Here is an 18,573-nt window from a genome sequence, read left to right as displayed (position 1 = left end):
TATCGACGCTATACGAGCGTCATTTAGCGCGCTAATAGCGAGAATAGCGGCAAAGCGAGAAAAATTGCTTAAACGTAGCGTCGGGTATTCAGATATGCTATAGCGATGCTATAACGTGGAAATAACGCGCTATTAAAAACCATGGGTAATACATTCTTTAAATACGAAAATACCAAAAATAATATTATTACATCAACAAGATATCAAGATATCAAGTCATAAAAACCGTAGCTGCCGTTGATAAAATCCTGGCATGTTTTGTGAACTGCATTATATTAATCTTCCTTTTCTTCTCTTTTTTTTCCCTTCTGAAATTATAGACCGTGTTTTTTTTTGACCAAAAAATTATAGACCGTGTTGGTGTCAACTAATGATGTTATTTGTACTAGTCTAATTTAATCGATCGTAAAGGTAAGAAAGTGAACCTCCTTGAAAGCCTATACCAAGAATTCACCACCAAATTCATAACATGGTCATTAGACAAATCCAATAAACAGACCTTAAACCGATACACATTCTTTCCAATGAAAAAAGGAACCCCAAGCAAATGCATGTACTGCATGCGCGCTAGCTCCCGCTATTCCAACGGGTAGGGGAGCGTGGCGATGTGGTTGTGCGCGACGGTCCCGATCCACAGCCTCCGGTCCACCTCCCTCACTTCGCTCACCAGCTTCATCACCTCGCCGCCCCGGTCCTCGAGCACCTCGACGACGTTCCCCTCGACGTCGAGGAGCGCGAGTAGAGTGTACATTCTCATGCTCACCATCTTCCCGAGCGCCTTCATCGGCACCGGGATCTTGAAGTAGGCGGCCCGCAGCCACGGCCTCCGCGCGAACACCTCCTGCGTCGGCGTCCGGCAGCAGTCGATGGCCACCCAGAATTGCCCGTTGCTGTTCAGGCGCACGTTGTCCGGGAACCCCGGCAGGTTCGCGAACAGCTCCACCTGCCCCGCTCTTGGGCCTTCCAGCCAGTACCTCATTATCCTAGGGGTGCATGAGCCGTTATTAGTTCCTGATCGAATTTCTGGTTGATTTTTCGAACTGGTGTTAGAATCCTGAGTTTATTTTACCTGCAGTTTGTTGTCTCGGAGAAGAGGAGGAATCGTTGGTCCTGTGAGATCTGCACGCCATTCGGGAAGACCAGCCCGTCCAGCACGACGTGAGCAGAACGGGTGTCTGGGTCATATCTCAGCAGCCTGCCCGTGCCTTCTCCTTCTAGCAGAATGTTCAGATGGTCCCTGCATAACTAGTCATAGTCAAACACAAATATTGACAACCAAATTAAACACAAAGGCATCATACCGAACATTCTGCTCACTTTCTGCTGTATCTCGTGCTGGTGTCGGTGAAGAATATGGAGCCGTTCTTGTGGACGTCAAGGTCGTTGGCGAAGTGGACCGGGCTGCCGCCGGCTTCCCTCGCGAGGGAGGTGGCCACGCCGCCGCTCTGGCCGACGGACATGAGCCCGTAGTACGCGTCGGCGATAAGGAGCTCGCCCGTGTCCCCGTGAAACCTCAGCCCCAGAGGCCGGCCGCACCACTGCTCCTTCCCGTGCTGCTTCCTCGTCGTCGACTCCACTCCGTTCGCACAAACTTCCTCCGACCTTTTTCCAAACAAAGAACAATGTTAATTTGCACCTACACGCACGCTGTGAATTTCTGTAAGAACAATATAATCTTGGGAGTACTGCGCTTGGTTTATTTACCAGTCAGGATTCATGACGGCGAACGTCTCCCACCCGGTCTCCTCCCCCATCCAGCGCACGACGCGGCCGTCGGCGAGCCCCGCGTACGGCCCGCGGCCCAGGCGGTCGAACTCGATGGACTCCGGCCCGAACACCTCGTTCACGAACTCGAGCCTGCCGAGCCTGAGCCGGCTGCCGTTGTCCCTGGGCCAGCGGGCCATGACCTCCCCGTACGGCGCGAGCTCGTGCCTCACGGGCCGGTAGTCGATGCCGGCGAGCGGCCCGAGGTGGAACGGGTCCATGACGAGCAGGGCCAGCGCCAGGGCCGCGAAGAAGAGGTGCGGGTACTGAAGGATGCCGCCGCCATCGCGCTGCCTCCGCGGCTTCTTCTTCTCTTCCATGGAGACTATAGTTATGGAGGGCAGAGCTAGGCAGGCAGGCAGGCAGGCAGATCAGATTTTGGTTTGCATGCAGAGAAGGATAAAGTGCTGGAGAAGGTGAACTTAAATTCTTAATGGATTTGGTCCGGAAGTATATTCCGACATGCACGGGAGTTTCATGGGCAAGTGTGACTGTTTGGGAGTAGGTGCACTTTCGGTTCAGAACAGCAAGGATCTCGCACTTTTGGATATTGTGAGTTTGTTGTTTTCGTTGCTCACAACGTGATGCAAGATGTACAGGTCAACAAGCATAATAGATGATGCTCGAGGATACCGTCGATTTTAGCGTGACTGAGGGGTACAGTCTGCAATTTGACACTAGGAAGAAATTTTTCCAGAATCCACATGTGAGAGACATTCCTGTAAAACTTTAGAGCATCACCAGCAACTTTAGAGCATCACCAGCAGACTACCTAAATGTGAGCTCTTAAATTTTCATATGGGGACTCCCTAGTATACATTCACTCTCTAAATTTGTCATCTCCACGTCAGACTACCTAAATCTCACCCCCTATAATTCATTCATCCATATTTTATTCATATGTTTCAACCGTTTTTGTAAAAAATATATATTTCAAACTACTTGACTTGAAATTATATATTTGAAACACTTATAATTTAAATCGAATAGTTTTATTCTTATATTCATTTAAGTATATAAACTATAATATTATAATTTAATTATCAAACGGCTATATTTCCGACGGTTATATTTCCAAACGGCTATATTCTCAACGGTTATATTTTCAAACGGCTATATTCTCAACGGCTATATTTCCAACGGATATATTTCTTGGTCTACATATATGTGGAGCTCTGAAGCCATTGTCCATTCACTCTCCACCTCCATTCACTCTCTACCACATCTCTCAGCCTCCTCTCAAAAAAATGAGTCGTAACTTACTTTGGCAATACGTGAGTTTGTCGTTGTCGTTGTCGGAGGAGGAGGAGGAGGAGGAGCATGAAGACGACGACCATGAACTAATGGTTGCTACAGCGGCAATAGTTCTCGACGCGAACACGCGGTTCAATGCTCGACGCCGTCGCGGTTCAGTGCCGTGTCGTCAGGTAATTAACCGTGATACGGCAGGTGGGCATGCTAGATTATTCAAAGACTACTTCGCGCAGCATCCTGTCTATGACCCCTCGTATTTTCGCCGAAGGTAAGCAATGTGTACATATGGTTTTTACTTGCATTTATATTGTTCCTCTAGTGTTCAACTAATTACCTTTGTTTTCACAGGTTTCGAATGTCTCGGCCGTTGTTTTTTCGCATAGTGAAAGCTGTGCGGGAACACGATAGCTATTTTGTGCAGAAAAGAAATGCTGCTGGAAAACTTGGGTTATCATCTCTTCAGAAGGCTACCGCAGTGTTCCGAATGTTGACTTATGGTGTAGCAGTGGATGCTACAGATGAGTACGTTCGGATTGGAGGAAGTACTGCTTTGAAAAGTATGAAAGCATTTGTTAGAGCTATTGTTGAAGTTTTCGGAGATGAGTATCTTAGATCTCCAAATGAAGCCGATACCGCTAGATTGCTTGCAATTGGAGAGAGCAGAGGGTTCCCTGGAATGCTAGGGAGCATCGACTGCATGCATTGGGGGTGGAAAAATTGCCCTTCATCATGGCAAGGTATGTATACTGGCCATGTGCATGAGCCCACAATCATTCTAGAAGCTGTTGCTTCACAAGATCTTTGGATTTGGCATGCCTTCTTTGGTTTATCTGGCTCTCTTAATGACATCAATGTTCTTCACCGTTCACCGATCTTCGCAAGGCTAGCAGAAGGGCAAGCTCTAGAAGTTAATGTTACAGTAAATGGTAACAATTATACAATGGGGTACTACTTTGCTGATGGCATATACCCGCAGTGGGCAACATTGGTGAAGACAATACCCTCTCTTCACTAGGGCAGAAGAATAAATATTTTGCAAAACGTCAAGAAGCACATAGGAAGGATGTGGAACGAGCATTTGGAGTGCTTCAAGCTCGTTTTGCAATTGTTCGTGGACCAGCAAGACTGTGGGATCAAGAAGTACTACATGATATTATCACATCTTGTGTTATCCTGCATAACATGATAGTTGAAAACGAGCGAGATGAAGGTCCACAAGACTACAATTATGGCAACATGGGAGAAAAAGGTTATTCCCTCTCATGCACAGACGGCTGAATTCTCGAACTTCATTCAAAATCATCTTGACATCCGCAACACACAAGTCCACTCTCAACTAAAGGATGACCTGGTTGAGCACCTATGGCAAATTTATGCGGCAATGTAGTGTGCAATGTCGTATGTAGTTAGAGTTAGGATGTAAGTCGGAAAGGTTTTGTCCCGAAGAAGGTTACCCTGCCGACTTGATCTATTTAGCATGTACTATTTTTACATTATGGCGGGGTGCATAACATGATAGTTTAAAATAGCGTGTTACAAGTAAAAATAACCGATTGGCTATTAGGTGAGTAATGTTTGAATGGTATATTAAGCATTATTTATTTTCAAAATATTTATGAAACATCAAAAGCCATGCAACAACAACATAGTCCATACTCAAATATTTAATACAACAACATAGTCCATACTCAAATAGTGCATAGAACAACATAGTTCATACTCAAATAGTGCATAGAACAACATAGTCCATACTCAAATAGTTAATACAACAACATACTCAAATTGATCTTTTAGATCGTCAGTCAATGATATCACGCCGTAGCATCTTGTAGTATCCTTTTTGGTCATCATCCAACGAACTAAGATCCTTGTTTATGATCTCCATTGCCATCTGCCTTTCCTCAAATTCATACTTCCTTTGCTCCTTTGCAAGTGCTCCGACATAACGCTTTTCCTTTGCATCATCTCTTACTTGTCTTGCCGTTTCTCTTGCCATCTCTCTTTTTTGTCTTGCCATTTCTCATGCCATCTCCATCTCTGTCCTCTTTGAGAACATAACATCCAAAGCCATCACAACATTACTATCTTCTAAAGAGGTAACATTTTTACCTCGACGTTGCCGTTCTTTCTCTGCTTTCTTCCCAATAGGTCTCTTCATGTGATCCGCTTTGATAGGAGATGTAGCTTCAAAGTCATCAAGATGGATCGTGTTGGCTTCTTGAGTAGACATGCTTGGACTTGCATTGGAGTTTAACTTCTGCTTTTTATTACTTTGAGATGACCTATCAACTTGAGCTAACCACTTTTGTTCGAAACGCAACATGTTCCAACAATGCATTAGCACAAACCCTTTATTGGTCTTATCTTGTGACTTGAACAATTTGAGAGCATCAACAATCTGCACAAGTGAACATGTCTCAGTATATTTGCACCTAACATATGAATATACAATGAAATTAAACAACTAGGTGAATTACCTTGTCTTGCTCTGTCTTCCCGCTTTCACGCCTATGCATAATTTGCTCGTAACATCCACAAAACCTACCCACTTGTTCTTTCACAGCGGACCAACGATGCGATAAGGAATTGACATTGCGATCACTTCCTTCTGGCTTGTGGGATTCATACTACTCATGAATCCTATTCCAACAAGTGGCATTCTTTTGCTCAGTACCTACTATTGGATCCATACTAGCATGCAACCATGCAGCCACCAAAACTTCATCTTCTTTATCAGTGAAATTTCCTTTCCTCTTGTTATTTGCTTTTACTGGAGGAGTAGGAACTTCAGCATGCATTGGTGTATGATCTGCTGTGTACAAACCCATAGGACTACTCAAATTTTGGCCCCAAGCTTCTTCGTTGTATCCTTCACTCAACATATTTGTGTACAAACCCATAGGAGAACTATGATCATCCATCTAGTGTATGAACTGCTACCATGCAAGAAATTATAAGCAATTTAGTCATAATTGTATGATCTAATCTCATGAAAGAACTACTAAATTGATCTACCAAATTAACCTCTTCTCTCTTCTCTCTTCTCTCTTCTCTCTTCTCTCTTCTTTCTCATCTCTCTGCTATCTCTTTCTCTCTTCTCTGTTCTGCCAGCGCCCCCGACCTCACCTTCCCTCCTCTCTGGCTCTCCGTTCTGCCCGCGCCCCCCCGACCCGCCCAGCACCGCCGCCGGCCTCCCCATCTCGCCCAGCACCGCCTCCGGCCTCCCCATCTCGCCCAGCACCGCCTCCGGCCTCCCCATCTCGCCCAGCACCGCCGCCTCCCCATGTCCCCCATCCCGCCCAGCACCACCGCCGTCCTCCCCATCTCGCCCAGCAGCGCCTCCCCATCTCGCCCGCCACCGCCGTGACCCGTCCCCGACCCATCCTAGGCCGGCGACGCCTGCCTCCTCATCGGCAAAAAACACGAATCGAGGGAGAGAATGGAGGGAAGGAGGACGAACCTTGGCGCGAATTGGAGCTGGCCGTTGAGATCCTTGCTTCCGGGAGCCCCTAGCCGGCACCTCAGTTTGGGTCGTCGGGAGGGTGATTTGGGGGCGCCCTCAGTTTCGGGAGGAAGATAGGGAGACTCCTGGATGCGTTTTTTTTGGCTAGAATACCTATATTTGAGGATAGGGGGTGAAGTAGGGGCTCTCCTGGTGATGCTCTTAGAGAGAGGTGGGAATTTACATGGGACTTGGGACTGGGAGAGAGATTTGAGTACGCATTTGCTCTAGTTCCAACTTGCTGAGTTTTTTGAAAATCTCAATCACCCAAAATTGTCCATGTTCAAAGTGCATCGAACATTTGTCTAGTGCGAAATTTATGTTTCAAATATTTTTTTACTGAAAATTTTCTCACGGAATGGGATTGTGTCTTTAAAAAGGACGCAATCCCGCATATCTTTATTACTACTTAATTTCCAGTTACGTGCGTGCGTGCGTGCGTCCGTGAGTCCGTCCGTACGTCGTGCCTCCCGCTCCACGCGAACCCCACGCATGGGCAAAAAACCAGCAAAACCAGCCTCTTTCTTCCGATGCACGCACGGAAGTAAAACTGTGAACCAGAAAAAAACGGACCCCATCGGCCGGGCCGTGTCCCTCCCCTTCCTCCCGATCTGACCCCACACGGCCTGACTTGCCCCCTCCCGTGAGTCCCCTCCTCCTGATCTGGATCAAAAGCACACGCCGCCGCGCTACAACTCTCCTCCGCCGCTTCGGCACCACCCCCGTGTCCTCCTCTAACGCGCCTTGAGCCATCAAAAAAATTGTGGTTAAAGTTTAACTTAAGTGTGGGGATCCTACATAGCGGAGCATTAGCCCGGGTGGTGCTATATAGTTTTCATAAGGAAGGTATTGTTGTTTTCTGGAATAGCAGAATCTAGAGAGAAAATCTTCAAAAAAAAAACCTTTTTCAAAATGATGTTTGTTGCTCGTAAAAAAACAAAAAAGAAAGTTTTGATGCTTGTATTCGAATGTATCACTTTATTTTGTTGCTCCGTTGCAACGCACGGGCAATTCAGCTAGTATGGTCTGGTGTACAAGAAAATGCATCATTAACACTTTGCAAAAAATGAACTTTAAAATGCTTTAACTCTCTGACTGTGCAGCCAATTTACGGATTTATCTTCACCGTTAACTTTGTTTCTCGACGACAAATGTAGCTCTCATATTGGTAATGTTTTGATATATTTTTTCTGCCTTAGAAGTTATCATTTACCACACAATAATATATGAAGTTGTCATCGTGAGTAACAAATTAACATGTCATAAATTCATACAGATAGTGTGCTAACTTGTGCATCAAAATTACCACACAATAATTACGAAGTTAGCACCAGAAGCGGAGCCAGGCGTGGTAATAGTTGGAACACCAAAACAACAAGGCTGCCCGTAAGAGAAGCTATTGACTATCTACTCAGAAGGATTAAGGACGAGAAACCTACAAGCATAGTACCATAAGGCCCATCTTAGCACCGTATTCCCCCAGTTTCCGGCTCCGCCACTGGTTACAACGGTGTTAGAATAAGTTACCACACGGATTTCTTTCTGGGTAGGTTACTAAATTATCATCCGGTAAAAAGAAAATGATTTTTTGTTGTTGTTGAAAAACAGCAGAGTGAGATCTTGTTATAAAGCTATTGTCGATACAATGCTAAACGGTGAAGATGGATTGGGTACTGGACAAATTTTTTGATCTACAGAACATTTTAAATTGCTGAAATCTATTAGTATAATATGTCCCCATACGCTTAGTGCATAAATGCATGCGCACTTTGTGTGAATCGTTTCCCGCTGAATGTTAGGAATTAGGGATTTTACACATTGTTCCCACTTAGTTGTTTGATGTTACAATTGAGTCCGTAAGATTTAGCGGTTCTTTGGCATTCCATTTTCATAAGAAAATCCCCATTATCTCAAATTTTATTGTCTTTTCTCTAGATTAGAAAGAGGCTTCTATTTTAGTTTTTTTATTCTTTTATGGTATAACAAAACAAACATTCGATGCAAATTCTTGATCGATACAAACTCAATCGAACACTCTCTCAAAATATAGAGTGTATAATTTAACTACCAAACTTTTTAAACTTCAACTGACCATATAACAAAAAATATCAACATTCCAAACGTGTATTGCTAGATACATTGCGAATTATGTTTTCATAGTATCTTGGTTTGACACTGTAGATGTTAATATATTTTGTTATATATGGTTGGCCAAATTTTAGGCGTTTGCCTATCAACCATAGTTATACATCCTACATTTTCGGACAGAGGAACCGAGGGAGTATGAAACAGAATAGTACGAATGGTATTACGATTAGAGATGCAGATGGATTGCATTTATGTCGTGCTTCAAGGCCATCTTAGATTATTAGTTCAGAAAATTGGCTCCAAGTTTGTTTTAAAAATGTAAATAAAAAACACATATGCGAGATCCGCTCATAAGTCATGTTTCCGCGAATCACAAAAGCTAGTCACATGAATCACGAAAGCTAGTCATAGTGAGAAGTAACTTAGAGTAGTAACGTGAATATACTGCTAACTTAAGTTACTGCCTCCATAGCGGATAGTAATTTATATGTAGTGTCATACATTATACCATTTGTTTGAAAGAAATTTGCCCGAGAGGCAATAATAAAATGGTTATTATCTTATTCCATGTTTATGATAGATGTTTATTTCTCATGCTAAAATTGTATTAACCGGAAACGTTAATGCATGTGTGTCTAATAAACAAACAAGAGTTTCTAGTGATGCCTCTCTTTTAACTAGCTTGTTGATTAACAGATGATCAAGGTTTCCTGATCATGAACATTGGATGTTGTTAATAACAGGGTCACGTCATTAGGAGAATGGTGTGATGAACACACACCCAAAGTAGGCATAGCAATACGATCAAGTCATTAAGTTTACATTGCTATATCAGACACATACAAAGTAGCCCTAATCCTTAGACCATGAGATCATGTCAATCACTGACACCAGAGGAGTGCTTTGATGACATCAAACGTCACACCGTAACAGGGTGACTATAAAGGTGGCGTTGGGTACTCTGAGTATTAGTTGAGGCTCATGGATCAAGAGTGGGCTTTGTCCATCCAGATGACGGAGAGATATAATCTGGGCCCTCTCGGTGATATCACATCGACACCGCTTGCAAGCACGTGACTAGGTCACAAGGATGTCATATCACGGAATGAGTAAAGAGTACTTGTCGGTAACGAGATCAAACTAGGTATAGTTGATACCGATGATCGGATCTCAGACAAGTAAAATATCGCGAGACAAAAGGAATTGGTTAGGACGTTTATCGTTCACGCGAGATTCATCGTTGAATGAGTGGGAGTCATTACGGATCTCCAGATCCCGCCGATGATTATTGATCGGAGATATGTCTCAATCATGTCCACATCATTCACAAACCATAGGGTGACACCCTTGAGGTTCATCGACGCTTTTGAGTGGATACGGAACACCGGAGAAAAGATTGGACAGCGCGGCGATTGTTTTCGAGGAGCATCGAAATTGTTTCGGGATATCGGAATAGTTCAAGGGGATAAGTGTTAAAGTTTGTTGATTAAATGAATTGACAAATATTAAATAAAAGAATTAAAATGTTTTATTCATCTGTGGGAGAAAAATCCCTTCATTTTGAGTGGAGTTTTACACCCATTATGGGGACTTTTGAGTTTGAGTGGAGTGTCCACTCACATGAAGAGGGGAGAGGTGGGGGCACTCCTTGGGCTGCTGCCCTTCCACTCATATATATAGAGGGGTGGTGCTCCTCTCTCCCTGACACACTCATTTGCACCTCTTGGTCCCTTCCTCCCGTTGCTCCACCTCACGAGTCATGGCTTAGGCGAAGCCTGTTCAAATAGTTTCTCCACAACCACCACCACTCCGTAGTGCTGCTGGAGTTCCCGGTGGATCCACTACTTCCGTTGCCTCGCTGGAACGAGGGATCGGAGGTCGTCGTCGATCCGTACGTGTGACCAAGTGCGGAAGCGCTGCCCGTTTGCATCGCTCATCTTCGCGATCTTGAGATCGGCAAGTGATCGTCTACATCATCCATGAGAACCGTTCTCGTTAACAAAGCTTTTGGTCTTCGAGGGTGAGTCCTTCTAAGACTACGGTTTACCCGTTACTTTCATCTCCTAGATATGATCTTGGCTTGTTTGTGGTTTCAACCGTAGGAATTTTTTTGTTTTCTATGCAACGAACCCTTCATTGTTATGTTGTAAACTCAAAACTCATTTTGTCTTGATTTGTGTGATGTCATGTTATGGTAACATATCTACCCACTCAGTTCCATAATTTGTATCTATTCTTAAAAGTGTCTAGATATTTATAATATTTCGACAAGAATTATGTAACGGAGGAATAATTACCACCTTTCTTACTTTCTTCATTGGTTAGAATGTCATGTCACCAAAATATTTAGTTGACATTGCATGAGCATGCATGTTAGTATCTAAGTTGGCGGCGTATCTGGTGAAAACATTCATTCGGTGCAAACTTCATAAAAACCATGTTTAAAAGTTTTAATTTTTTTTTACAAAAATACCATATGTCGGGAGTGTGATGTTCTACAAACCTGCAAAATTTCAAGTTCCAAGTCAATCATTTGGAAAGAATTAAAAAGAGAAATTTACGATGAATAGTGTCAAACATTGAAAGATCATTATTCATGCAGAATTTGTTTTTTTCGCTGCTACCAAATGGCATTGAGTTTGGACTTGAAATTTTGCACATATTTCTAACATATGTAATTTTTTCGAGAACTTTTTGAAATTTTTTCGACAAAGTTTTCACAGTTTACACCGCACAGGTGGTTTTCACCGGATATTTTGCCGTCTGGTTACTTCCACCGTGAGCGCAAATACCAGTGTTATATTATCAGCCTCTTATCATCGATCGAACGGCTCACGAAGCACAATATAACGTGGCGCTGTCCTAACCGACGCGTTATATCAACGAACACCGACATGTGGTCCCGCGCCGCACCCCAATGTTCGGGTCAGCGGGTCAGCAACCAATGAAACGTCACAAGCCACGCAACCATCGGAGCCATCGCCCACCGGTCTCTCCACGCGCAAGGAAGAAGGTTCGCGAATTCTCCGTTCGGCTCGCTTCTTATTTCGCCCCCCCCCCAGAGCCAAAATCTGATCCCAAAATCCATCGCAGAGGACTGGAAGGACCGTCCGGCTGGGGCGACCATGGCTTACGTCGAGAGAGGTAAGCTAATTGCCCGATTTTGTACATCCCGCATAGGATCTGTCCATGCCTCCGTGATTTCTGTTCTCCGTGGAAGTTTTGATATGTGATTTTGTATTCGTGAGTGCGTACGCCTCCCCAATCTGGATGTTAGTCTAGACAATCAGCAGCAGCTACAGGAATCACTTGGGTCCTGTTTTGGTAGGGGTGATTCTCTGGATCCAATAACCCGAAACCTACAAAAAAATTCAAACAAGCTGGATATCGACCTAAGTCACAAACTGTTTTGGGGAATTTCGGCTACGAGAATTGTTGGGACTGTTCCCGCACTCGGTATTTTGAGCACAGTAGAACTATACCTTTGATTTGTTATGTGGTACCATACTGAGGTTTTACCTCACATAATCTGTTACTAGTTATTTCCATGTCGAATAAGGAATTTGACCCAAATATTTCACGTATCAATACTGTTTTCTATGCTTGCTAAGATGGAAATGTATTTTTCTTGTTGTGAAGAGTTGAAGTGAAGATAGAACAAAAGTACCTGACATCATTTATTTGTGTTTGGAGAGGTCCAAATTTGTTAGGTTGTCGTAATGAAGAAACTCCTTGTATGATAATTGTAACTTCCAACCTTGAATGATTTTCTTTGTGAACTGGTCTCACACTAAGCCATCCTAACTAACTGCTTATGTATTTGGTGTGCATTCTGTGGAATCACAACCACTAAATGACATGCTGTGGTTGAACCACTGAAGAAGAGAAGTGAGGTTAGACATGAACTTGAGGGAGTTAGGTGCTGTCCATAGGCCAAAGGAAGGGATCAATAGTTTGTATCTTTTCCCTAATGTATGTAGGCTATAGTAGTATCACCACCCACACTTGCTGCAGGTTTCTGGACGATGGTTGCTTCTACTATCACCATCTTTGCATATCTAAACTAGTTACAGCTTCCCAAAGTGGTCACGCAAATGTCTTTCCTTAAGAGGACATCTTCTCATGAAATAATGCTGATAAATTTATTAACCCCAGTCCTTTCAACTAAAAGGTCTCTAATCAAAGCATCTTGTAAGTATGTAAGATGTAAGGGTTCATATTAATTTAGTTACGATGACATGGCTTACTTAAGATTTTGGCATCGGAGTCAGTTTTCTAGTAGAGGAAGACCATTCATTTAGGGCATGTACAATGGTCTTCTCATAGCGGTGCCACATACGATAATACTATTAAGAGAGAATGAAAAAAAAGGAGCTCTCCTTCTCTTAACTAAGATATGGTCTCTTCATAGCGGTGCTACATACGATAATTGCTGACTTGGAAGAGAGAATAAAAAAAAGATGTGATCTCTTCACGTGAAAGATATGACAACTTGTCCCATTGTTCTAGATTTCATCTTTTCATCATACATTTCTTAATTCATTTTAATCATCACATATTTTGTATTCACATGGGCATTAATCATGAGAGGGTAAGAGGTGGCACTAAGAGATAACCTATTGTGTAACATGCCTTATTGTCTTCTCTAAATGACATGGAGCGCAGAAGAGAAGACAATCTTCCCTACCCCGTGCATGCCCGTAGTGGAACTTCAAATTTATGTGACATCTTCATGACCCCACAGCTCACTTCTGGGTTTCCCTTGCTTATTTTTAATAATAATTCGTTTACAGCTCAATTGCATCAAGTAAGATTAAAATGGAAAAAAATGTTAATGATTTATTGGATTACTGCTCTTATGAATTAAACGTATCATGGAATAAAGTAGTTTCATTCTTCAGTCTTGTTTAAGAAAAGTATGGGGTGGCATTTTGAAGGTACTTTATGACATTTGATCTGTCTTTGGCTCTGCGCGGAAGCCAATATTATACTCCTGAGAGATTGGAATATGTCGTCTTTCAAGTTATGGAAAGTGAGACAATTTGGTGAAGTACTAAAGCATCAAATGATTGGAAATAACTTGTTGTGGTTATTGATATAAATGGACTTTTTGACTGGTTGCGTCAAATTTCAATGCTGCATCCCTCCTGAGAGATTCCCTAGGTTTATGATGTATCATGGACATATCACAAAGTGACATCATTCACCCTTTTGTAGAAATAATTGCATGGTTGTTAAATCTGTTCGGATTTGTCTCTGGCGCTGATTGTTTTCTGTGGCTATATGACTGCGTTTTTGGTCTTAGCTTGGCATGTAAGTCTGTACTCTTTAGGGTCTCCCTCAAGTGGACTGACTATTACTTGGAGGTGAATGTTTTCTTCATATATCTCCCAGGTGTCGTGAAAGGCAAGCGTACAATATGGCGATTAAGCATAATCCCTGACTTCTTTAAGGCTGTTTTGAACTTCATCAGAATGTTCTTCCTCACCATGTTCTCTGTAAGTAATCAAAATTAAACTACTCAAATTATCTTGTTATTGCTGAATTTGCCTTTTGTTCAATGTTAATTTGAAAATTAAGAACACATCCTAAATCCATGTACTCTTTTCCTGCAGATTGAGAAAACAGACAGCTATAAGAAAGGATATGGTGGTGGTAAGAAATGGGATGGTGGACCTGGTGGGGGAGGTCCTGGTGGTGGTCCATATGGCGGTGGAGGTGGCGGGGGTGGTGGCCCTCGCGGTCCTCGCACATTGTCTGACCTCCGGTCAAATGATCAGAGTAAGTCCTAACTTCTGAAATTCCAGATTCTATTGTCTTATTTCAGCGTGGTGGATTTAAGATTTTTAAATCAACCTCATCAATTTCAGGTTCTCTCCCTGCTTGTGGATCCTGCTGCGGTTAAGGAGCACACAGCTATCTTTATGACTGCTTAACAGAAGCATACAAACTTAACGAGCACATAAGAACCTTTGCATGTTTCAGTTTCAGCCGAGCAAAATTGTTGGACGTTTGTGAAGACTCTAATACGTCAAGTAAATAATCTTTAGGTTGTTTCTCATGCAATCTGCATACTGGCATACTGCATTCATCATCACCTGTCTGGGCTTGTGATATTTAATCATCGTTAGTGGAGTCATGAAGTCATGAATCATATTGCTATACAGTTGTTCGGGTTTCGTGTCCTGCTGCTTTTCTTATGTCTGGTCTGCTTTTCTTAGAGACTGGGATCGTTCTTCCAGGCTCAGCCAGGAAATAGTTTAGAACAAACGTCTCTTGGATGAGTGGAGGCCACTTACTGCGAGATCTACTCTTTCTGCCTTGTTCGCTGGTTTCTGCTTTGAGATGATTTTCAAATGTGTCGGGCATATCGTGGCACAAATATCAGAGTTACATTTGTCGGTGACGGTGTGTATCACGCTGACGGAACGTTCTTCGCTTTAGCAATACTAGCTCGTAGTGTCATTCTGTATGACACCAATCGGCTAGTTATCTCGACGGTGCAACTGATCGATCAGTCAGGGTCGTGGCGCATGGACGGAAGCCCTGTTTTCTGTGACACGGTGGTTTTCCGCTGCTACCGGGGTGTGATCACGTAAAATGCGTAGAATTAAGTTTTTGCACATACTACTGATTTTGTCGTTTGAGGGTATAACCTCATTTCACCTCAGGCCCACCTGTTGGGTGAGTAAAGAGTAAATTGCATAAAACCATCGCTAGGATTCCATTTCGGTACCCGTCTACATTTTATTTACTAAAAACTGACGGATTAGACTATCTTAACTGAACTACACTCCATTTCTCCTTCCTCCCTCTGTTAAGCTTGTGCCCCGAACCGCCCGCGTCTTCCTCGTCATCTCCGCCCGTCGAGCCGCGCCCCGGAGCGCCTCCATCGGCTTCGCCGTGTCTTCGGGGAGCGGCGGCGCGCGGGAGAGAGCGGCGGCCCGAAGGGCGCGCAGGGGCGAGCAATGCGCGTGGGGCGGCTTGGAGCTGCGGCGCTGCGGGAGCGGCGGCCGGAGCAGCGGCACGCGGGGGAGAGCGGCGGCACGCAGGGCGCGCGAGGGCGAGCGGCAGCAGGCGCGCTGGGGGGCGCGAGAGAGAGAGGCGGCGCGCGGGGGGCGGCTTGGAGTTGCGGCGCTGCGGGAGCGGCGGCCGGAGCAGCGGCTTGGCGGCGAGGAGATTCTCGGGGAAGAAGGAGAGGAAGCAGCAGACGAGTGAGAGCTTTGGGAATAGCCGAGAGAAAGGCATTTGCCACGTGGGCCTGACCGGTGGACCTGATCTGTCAGAAATGTGATTAGACGCCAGCGAGCTAAGGATTGAGTAAATCCAGTGGTTCTTAGCAACTAAAACGTAAACCGGTATCAATGTAAAACCCTAACCCTTAATGTGGTGGTTTTGTGTAAGTAAATTGCACAGAACCATCACATTACAATGACTTATTACGAAAACCATCGGTTTTGCTAATCTTCGCGCAGAACCACCGCAATTCAGTAAAGTTGTTGCACATAGCACTGATTCCGTCTATTGCGCCGTATAACCGCGTTTCTGACCGACCGGGCCCACATGTCAGGTTGACCGGGCCGAACCGGGGTTATGCCGTCCGTTAGCCCGGTTGTCCAAGCCTTTCTCCTCTCCCACTGACTGCAGCCCCCACCATCCTCCTCCTCCTATTCCTCATCCACCTGTCTTTGTTCCCTATCAACGCCGGCCGCCTCGCGCGCCGCTCCTGGTCCGCCGCCGCGCGCCTTCGCTGCTGCCCCCCGCACTGTCGCCACCCCCGCTCCGTAGTCGCGCGCGCCGCCCCCTCCCTGCCTGCTGCTCGCGCGGCACCGCGCTCTGCCGCCGATGCTGCCTGCCGCTGCGCGCGCCGCCCCTGCTCGCCCGTGTCACCGCGAGTGCCTGTCTCCGCATGTGCCGCCCTAGCCTCCCCGCGCGTCCCGCAACAATTTCACTCAATTGCGGTGGTTCTGCGCGAAAATTAACAAAATTGATGGTTTTCGTAACAAGTCACTGAAATTTTGTGGTTCTGCACAATTTACTCTCTGTCGGATTGACCAGCCCGGCCGGCGTTAGCGTTCTCCGTCAGCTCCTCGGAGTAAATTGCATAGAACAACCACATTTGAGTCAGTTGTAACGAAAACCACCGGTTTTGCTAATTTTCGCGCAGTACCACCTTAATTCAGTGAAGTTTTTGCACATACCATTGATTCTGTCGTTTGGGGCATATAACCTCATTTCTGACACCTCGGGCTAGGGGTGCAAACGGGATCCCGCGAAGAGCCTTCTAGTTTATTTTTCAAATCTTCTATTCAAAATTCTATTGTCTTCTATTCAAAATTTTATTCAAAATTTGAAATCTTCTATTCAAAATTTTACTCAAAATTTGAATAGGAAATTTAAGAGTTGAACTAGAAGCGGGCCTTTCACGGGATCCCGTTTGCATCCCTACCTCGGGCCCACCTGTCGGGTTGACCGACTCGACCGGCGTTAGCGTCCTCCGTTAGCTCCGAGTGAGCTGCACCCCTCTCCATTCTCCCCCTCTCTACCGAAGCTCTATCTTCCCTCCATTTCTCTTCTTTGTCTGCAATGAGTAAATTGCAGGTCTCCTCTTCCCGCGCTTCCCCATACCTGACGCCAAGCGCAGGAGCACCGTGCCGACCTCGCGAAGCCCCCACGGCCCTCGCCCAAAGCCACAGCGCCGCGTATCCGACTATCTGCTACCTCCTTCCGCCTCTATGTGCACGCGCAGGTCATCTCGACGTGGTTGTAGTGGTAGTTGTGGTTGTCCTTTGGGTGTCCTGCAGTCGCGGCGGAGTCCTGTTGGATTTGGGCAGCAGTGCTGTTTCGGGGACGACGCGGCCAATGGCGACGATGGCTCACACAACCTTGTCAAAGAGGTAGACTCGTGCACATGGCGGCCACCGCTGCAACAAATTCCCCTCGCCCGCGGTCTCCAAGGTGTCCGGCGCCGCCGGCTGATTGGAATAACATGAATAGGAGGCTCGGACTGGTCCAAGCGGCATTAACGGAATGCGCTGATGCTAGGACAGGCTGGTCAACCTGACATGTGGGACCGAGGTATCAGAAATGAGGTTATATGCCCCAAACGATCACTGATTAAGTGGTATGTGCAAAAACTTTACTAAATTGCGGTGGTACTGTGCAAAAATTAGCAAAACCGGTGGCTTTTGTTACAACTGACTCAAATGTAGTGGTTGTGCGCAATTTACTCCGAGGAGCTAACGGAGGACGCTAACGCCGGTCAGGCTAGTCAACCCGACAGGTGGGCCTGAGGTGTCAGAAATGAGGTTATTCACCCCCAAACGAAAGAATCAGTGGTATGTGCAAAAACTTCACTGAATTGCGGTGGTTCTACGCGAAAATTAGCAAAACCGGTTGTTTTCGTTAGAAGTGTCTCAAATATGGTGGTTCTGTGAAATTTACTCCGTTAGCCCCTGACTTGCAGACTGAAGAGTGCCTTGCAAATAGGGATGGCAACGGGACGGTTCACCCGACCGCCGATGGGGTTTTCCTCTATTAAGAGACATGTATAGTACATAATTAGTCCCATAGGGACCATCACGTCACAAATGGCCTCCCCAACGAGTATAGCAGATCGGGTGACGTTTTCGTAGTCCCCAGACCCGAAACCAGTGGGGACCCAGTTAACATACATTATGTGGCAGATCTAGTAAAATCAGGTAAAATTCGTCTAATCAGGTGACATACTGTTAATTAATCCCGCTAATCAAGTGAACTGACATCAATTTTTTTCCAATATATGCATTTATCCTCATGCAATCCTTCATTTTTACTATTGTCACCGTTGTGCTAATGATAATTTTTTGTTAGGTTAAAGTTGCTTACTCGGTATGGGGAACCCGTGGTTCTGCCGCACCCGATGGGTGGTGGGGATGGGAAAAATTGGTCCCCGAGATGGGGAATGGGGATGGGAATGAAATGGT

At 45.1% G+C, this 18,573-nt stretch overlaps 2 protein-coding genes and 1 pseudogene across 4 annotated transcripts; 2 read left to right on the top strand and 1 right to left on the bottom strand.

Annotated features, from left to right (window-relative positions):
- Window positions 1-406: 406 nt before the first annotated feature.
- LOC100823612 (protein STRICTOSIDINE SYNTHASE-LIKE 13) lies at window positions 407-2,159 on the bottom strand. Its single transcript, XM_003558249.4, has 4 exons — window positions 1,705-2,159; window positions 1,318-1,602; window positions 1,070-1,237; window positions 407-983 (listed from the first exon to the last, which is right to left on the bottom strand). The coding sequence occupies exons 1-4, from the start codon at window positions 2,082-2,084 to the stop codon at window positions 578-580; spliced, it is 1,239 nt and encodes a 412-aa protein (XP_003558297.1). The 5' UTR covers window positions 2,085-2,159; the 3' UTR covers window positions 407-577.
- Window positions 2,160-3,065: 906 nt separating this feature from the next.
- On the top strand, window positions 3,066-4,296 carry LOC106865705 (annotated as a pseudogene).
- Window positions 4,297-11,517: 7,221 nt separating this feature from the next.
- LOC100823099 (selenoprotein K homolog) lies at window positions 11,518-14,794 on the top strand. 3 transcript variants are annotated; one of them, XM_010230529.3, is made up of 6 exons: window positions 11,540-11,621; window positions 11,702-11,752; window positions 13,826-13,921; window positions 14,003-14,106; window positions 14,224-14,389; window positions 14,479-14,794. In XM_010230529.3, exons 2-6 carry the CDS (start codon window positions 11,734-11,736, stop codon window positions 14,511-14,513), a joined length of 420 nt encoding a protein of 139 aa, XP_010228831.1. In that variant the 5' UTR covers window positions 11,540-11,621; window positions 11,702-11,733; the 3' UTR covers window positions 14,514-14,794. The 3 variants fall into 3 exon arrangements, with proteins under 3 accessions (XP_010228832.1, XP_010228831.1, XP_003558296.1); XM_010230530.3 differs by lacking the exon at window positions 13,826-13,921 and having other exon boundaries at window positions 11,518-11,621; XM_003558248.4 differs by having other exon boundaries at window positions 11,568-11,752.
- Window positions 14,795-18,573: the final 3,779 nt, after the last annotated feature.

Source organism: Brachypodium distachyon, chromosome 1 (assembly GCF_000005505.3).
Source record: "Brachypodium distachyon strain Bd21 chromosome 1, Brachypodium_distachyon_v3.0, whole genome shotgun sequence".
Lineage (NCBI taxonomy): Eukaryota > Viridiplantae > Streptophyta > Magnoliopsida > Poales > Poaceae > Brachypodium > Brachypodium distachyon.
Note: the sequence above shows the minus strand (reverse complement) of the source record. Positions and strands in the feature narration are given on the sequence as shown.

Excerpts from the sequence above, each read along its gene's own strand:
- LOC100823612 (XM_003558249.4), bottom strand. The coding sequence starts at position 2,084 with ATGGAAGAGAAGAAGAAGCCGCGGAGGCAGCGCGATGGCGGCGGCATC. Across the intron at positions 1,603-1,704 it reads GCCGTCATGAATCCTGACTG|GTCGGAGGAAGTTTGTGCGA; the intron begins GTAAATAAACCA and ends GTTTGGAAAAAG. Across the intron at positions 984-1,069 it reads TCCGAGACAACAAACTGCAG|GATAATGAGGTACTGGCTGG; the intron begins GTAAAATAAACT and ends ATGCACCCCTAG.
- LOC100823099 (XM_010230529.3), top strand. Across the intron at positions 13,922-14,002 it reads TTTTGGTCTTAGCTTGGCAT|GTGTCGTGAAAGGCAAGCGT; the intron begins GTAAGTCTGTAC and ends TATATCTCCCAG. Across the intron at positions 14,107-14,223 it reads TCTTCCTCACCATGTTCTCT|ATTGAGAAAACAGACAGCTA; the intron begins GTAAGTAATCAA and ends CTTTTCCTGCAG.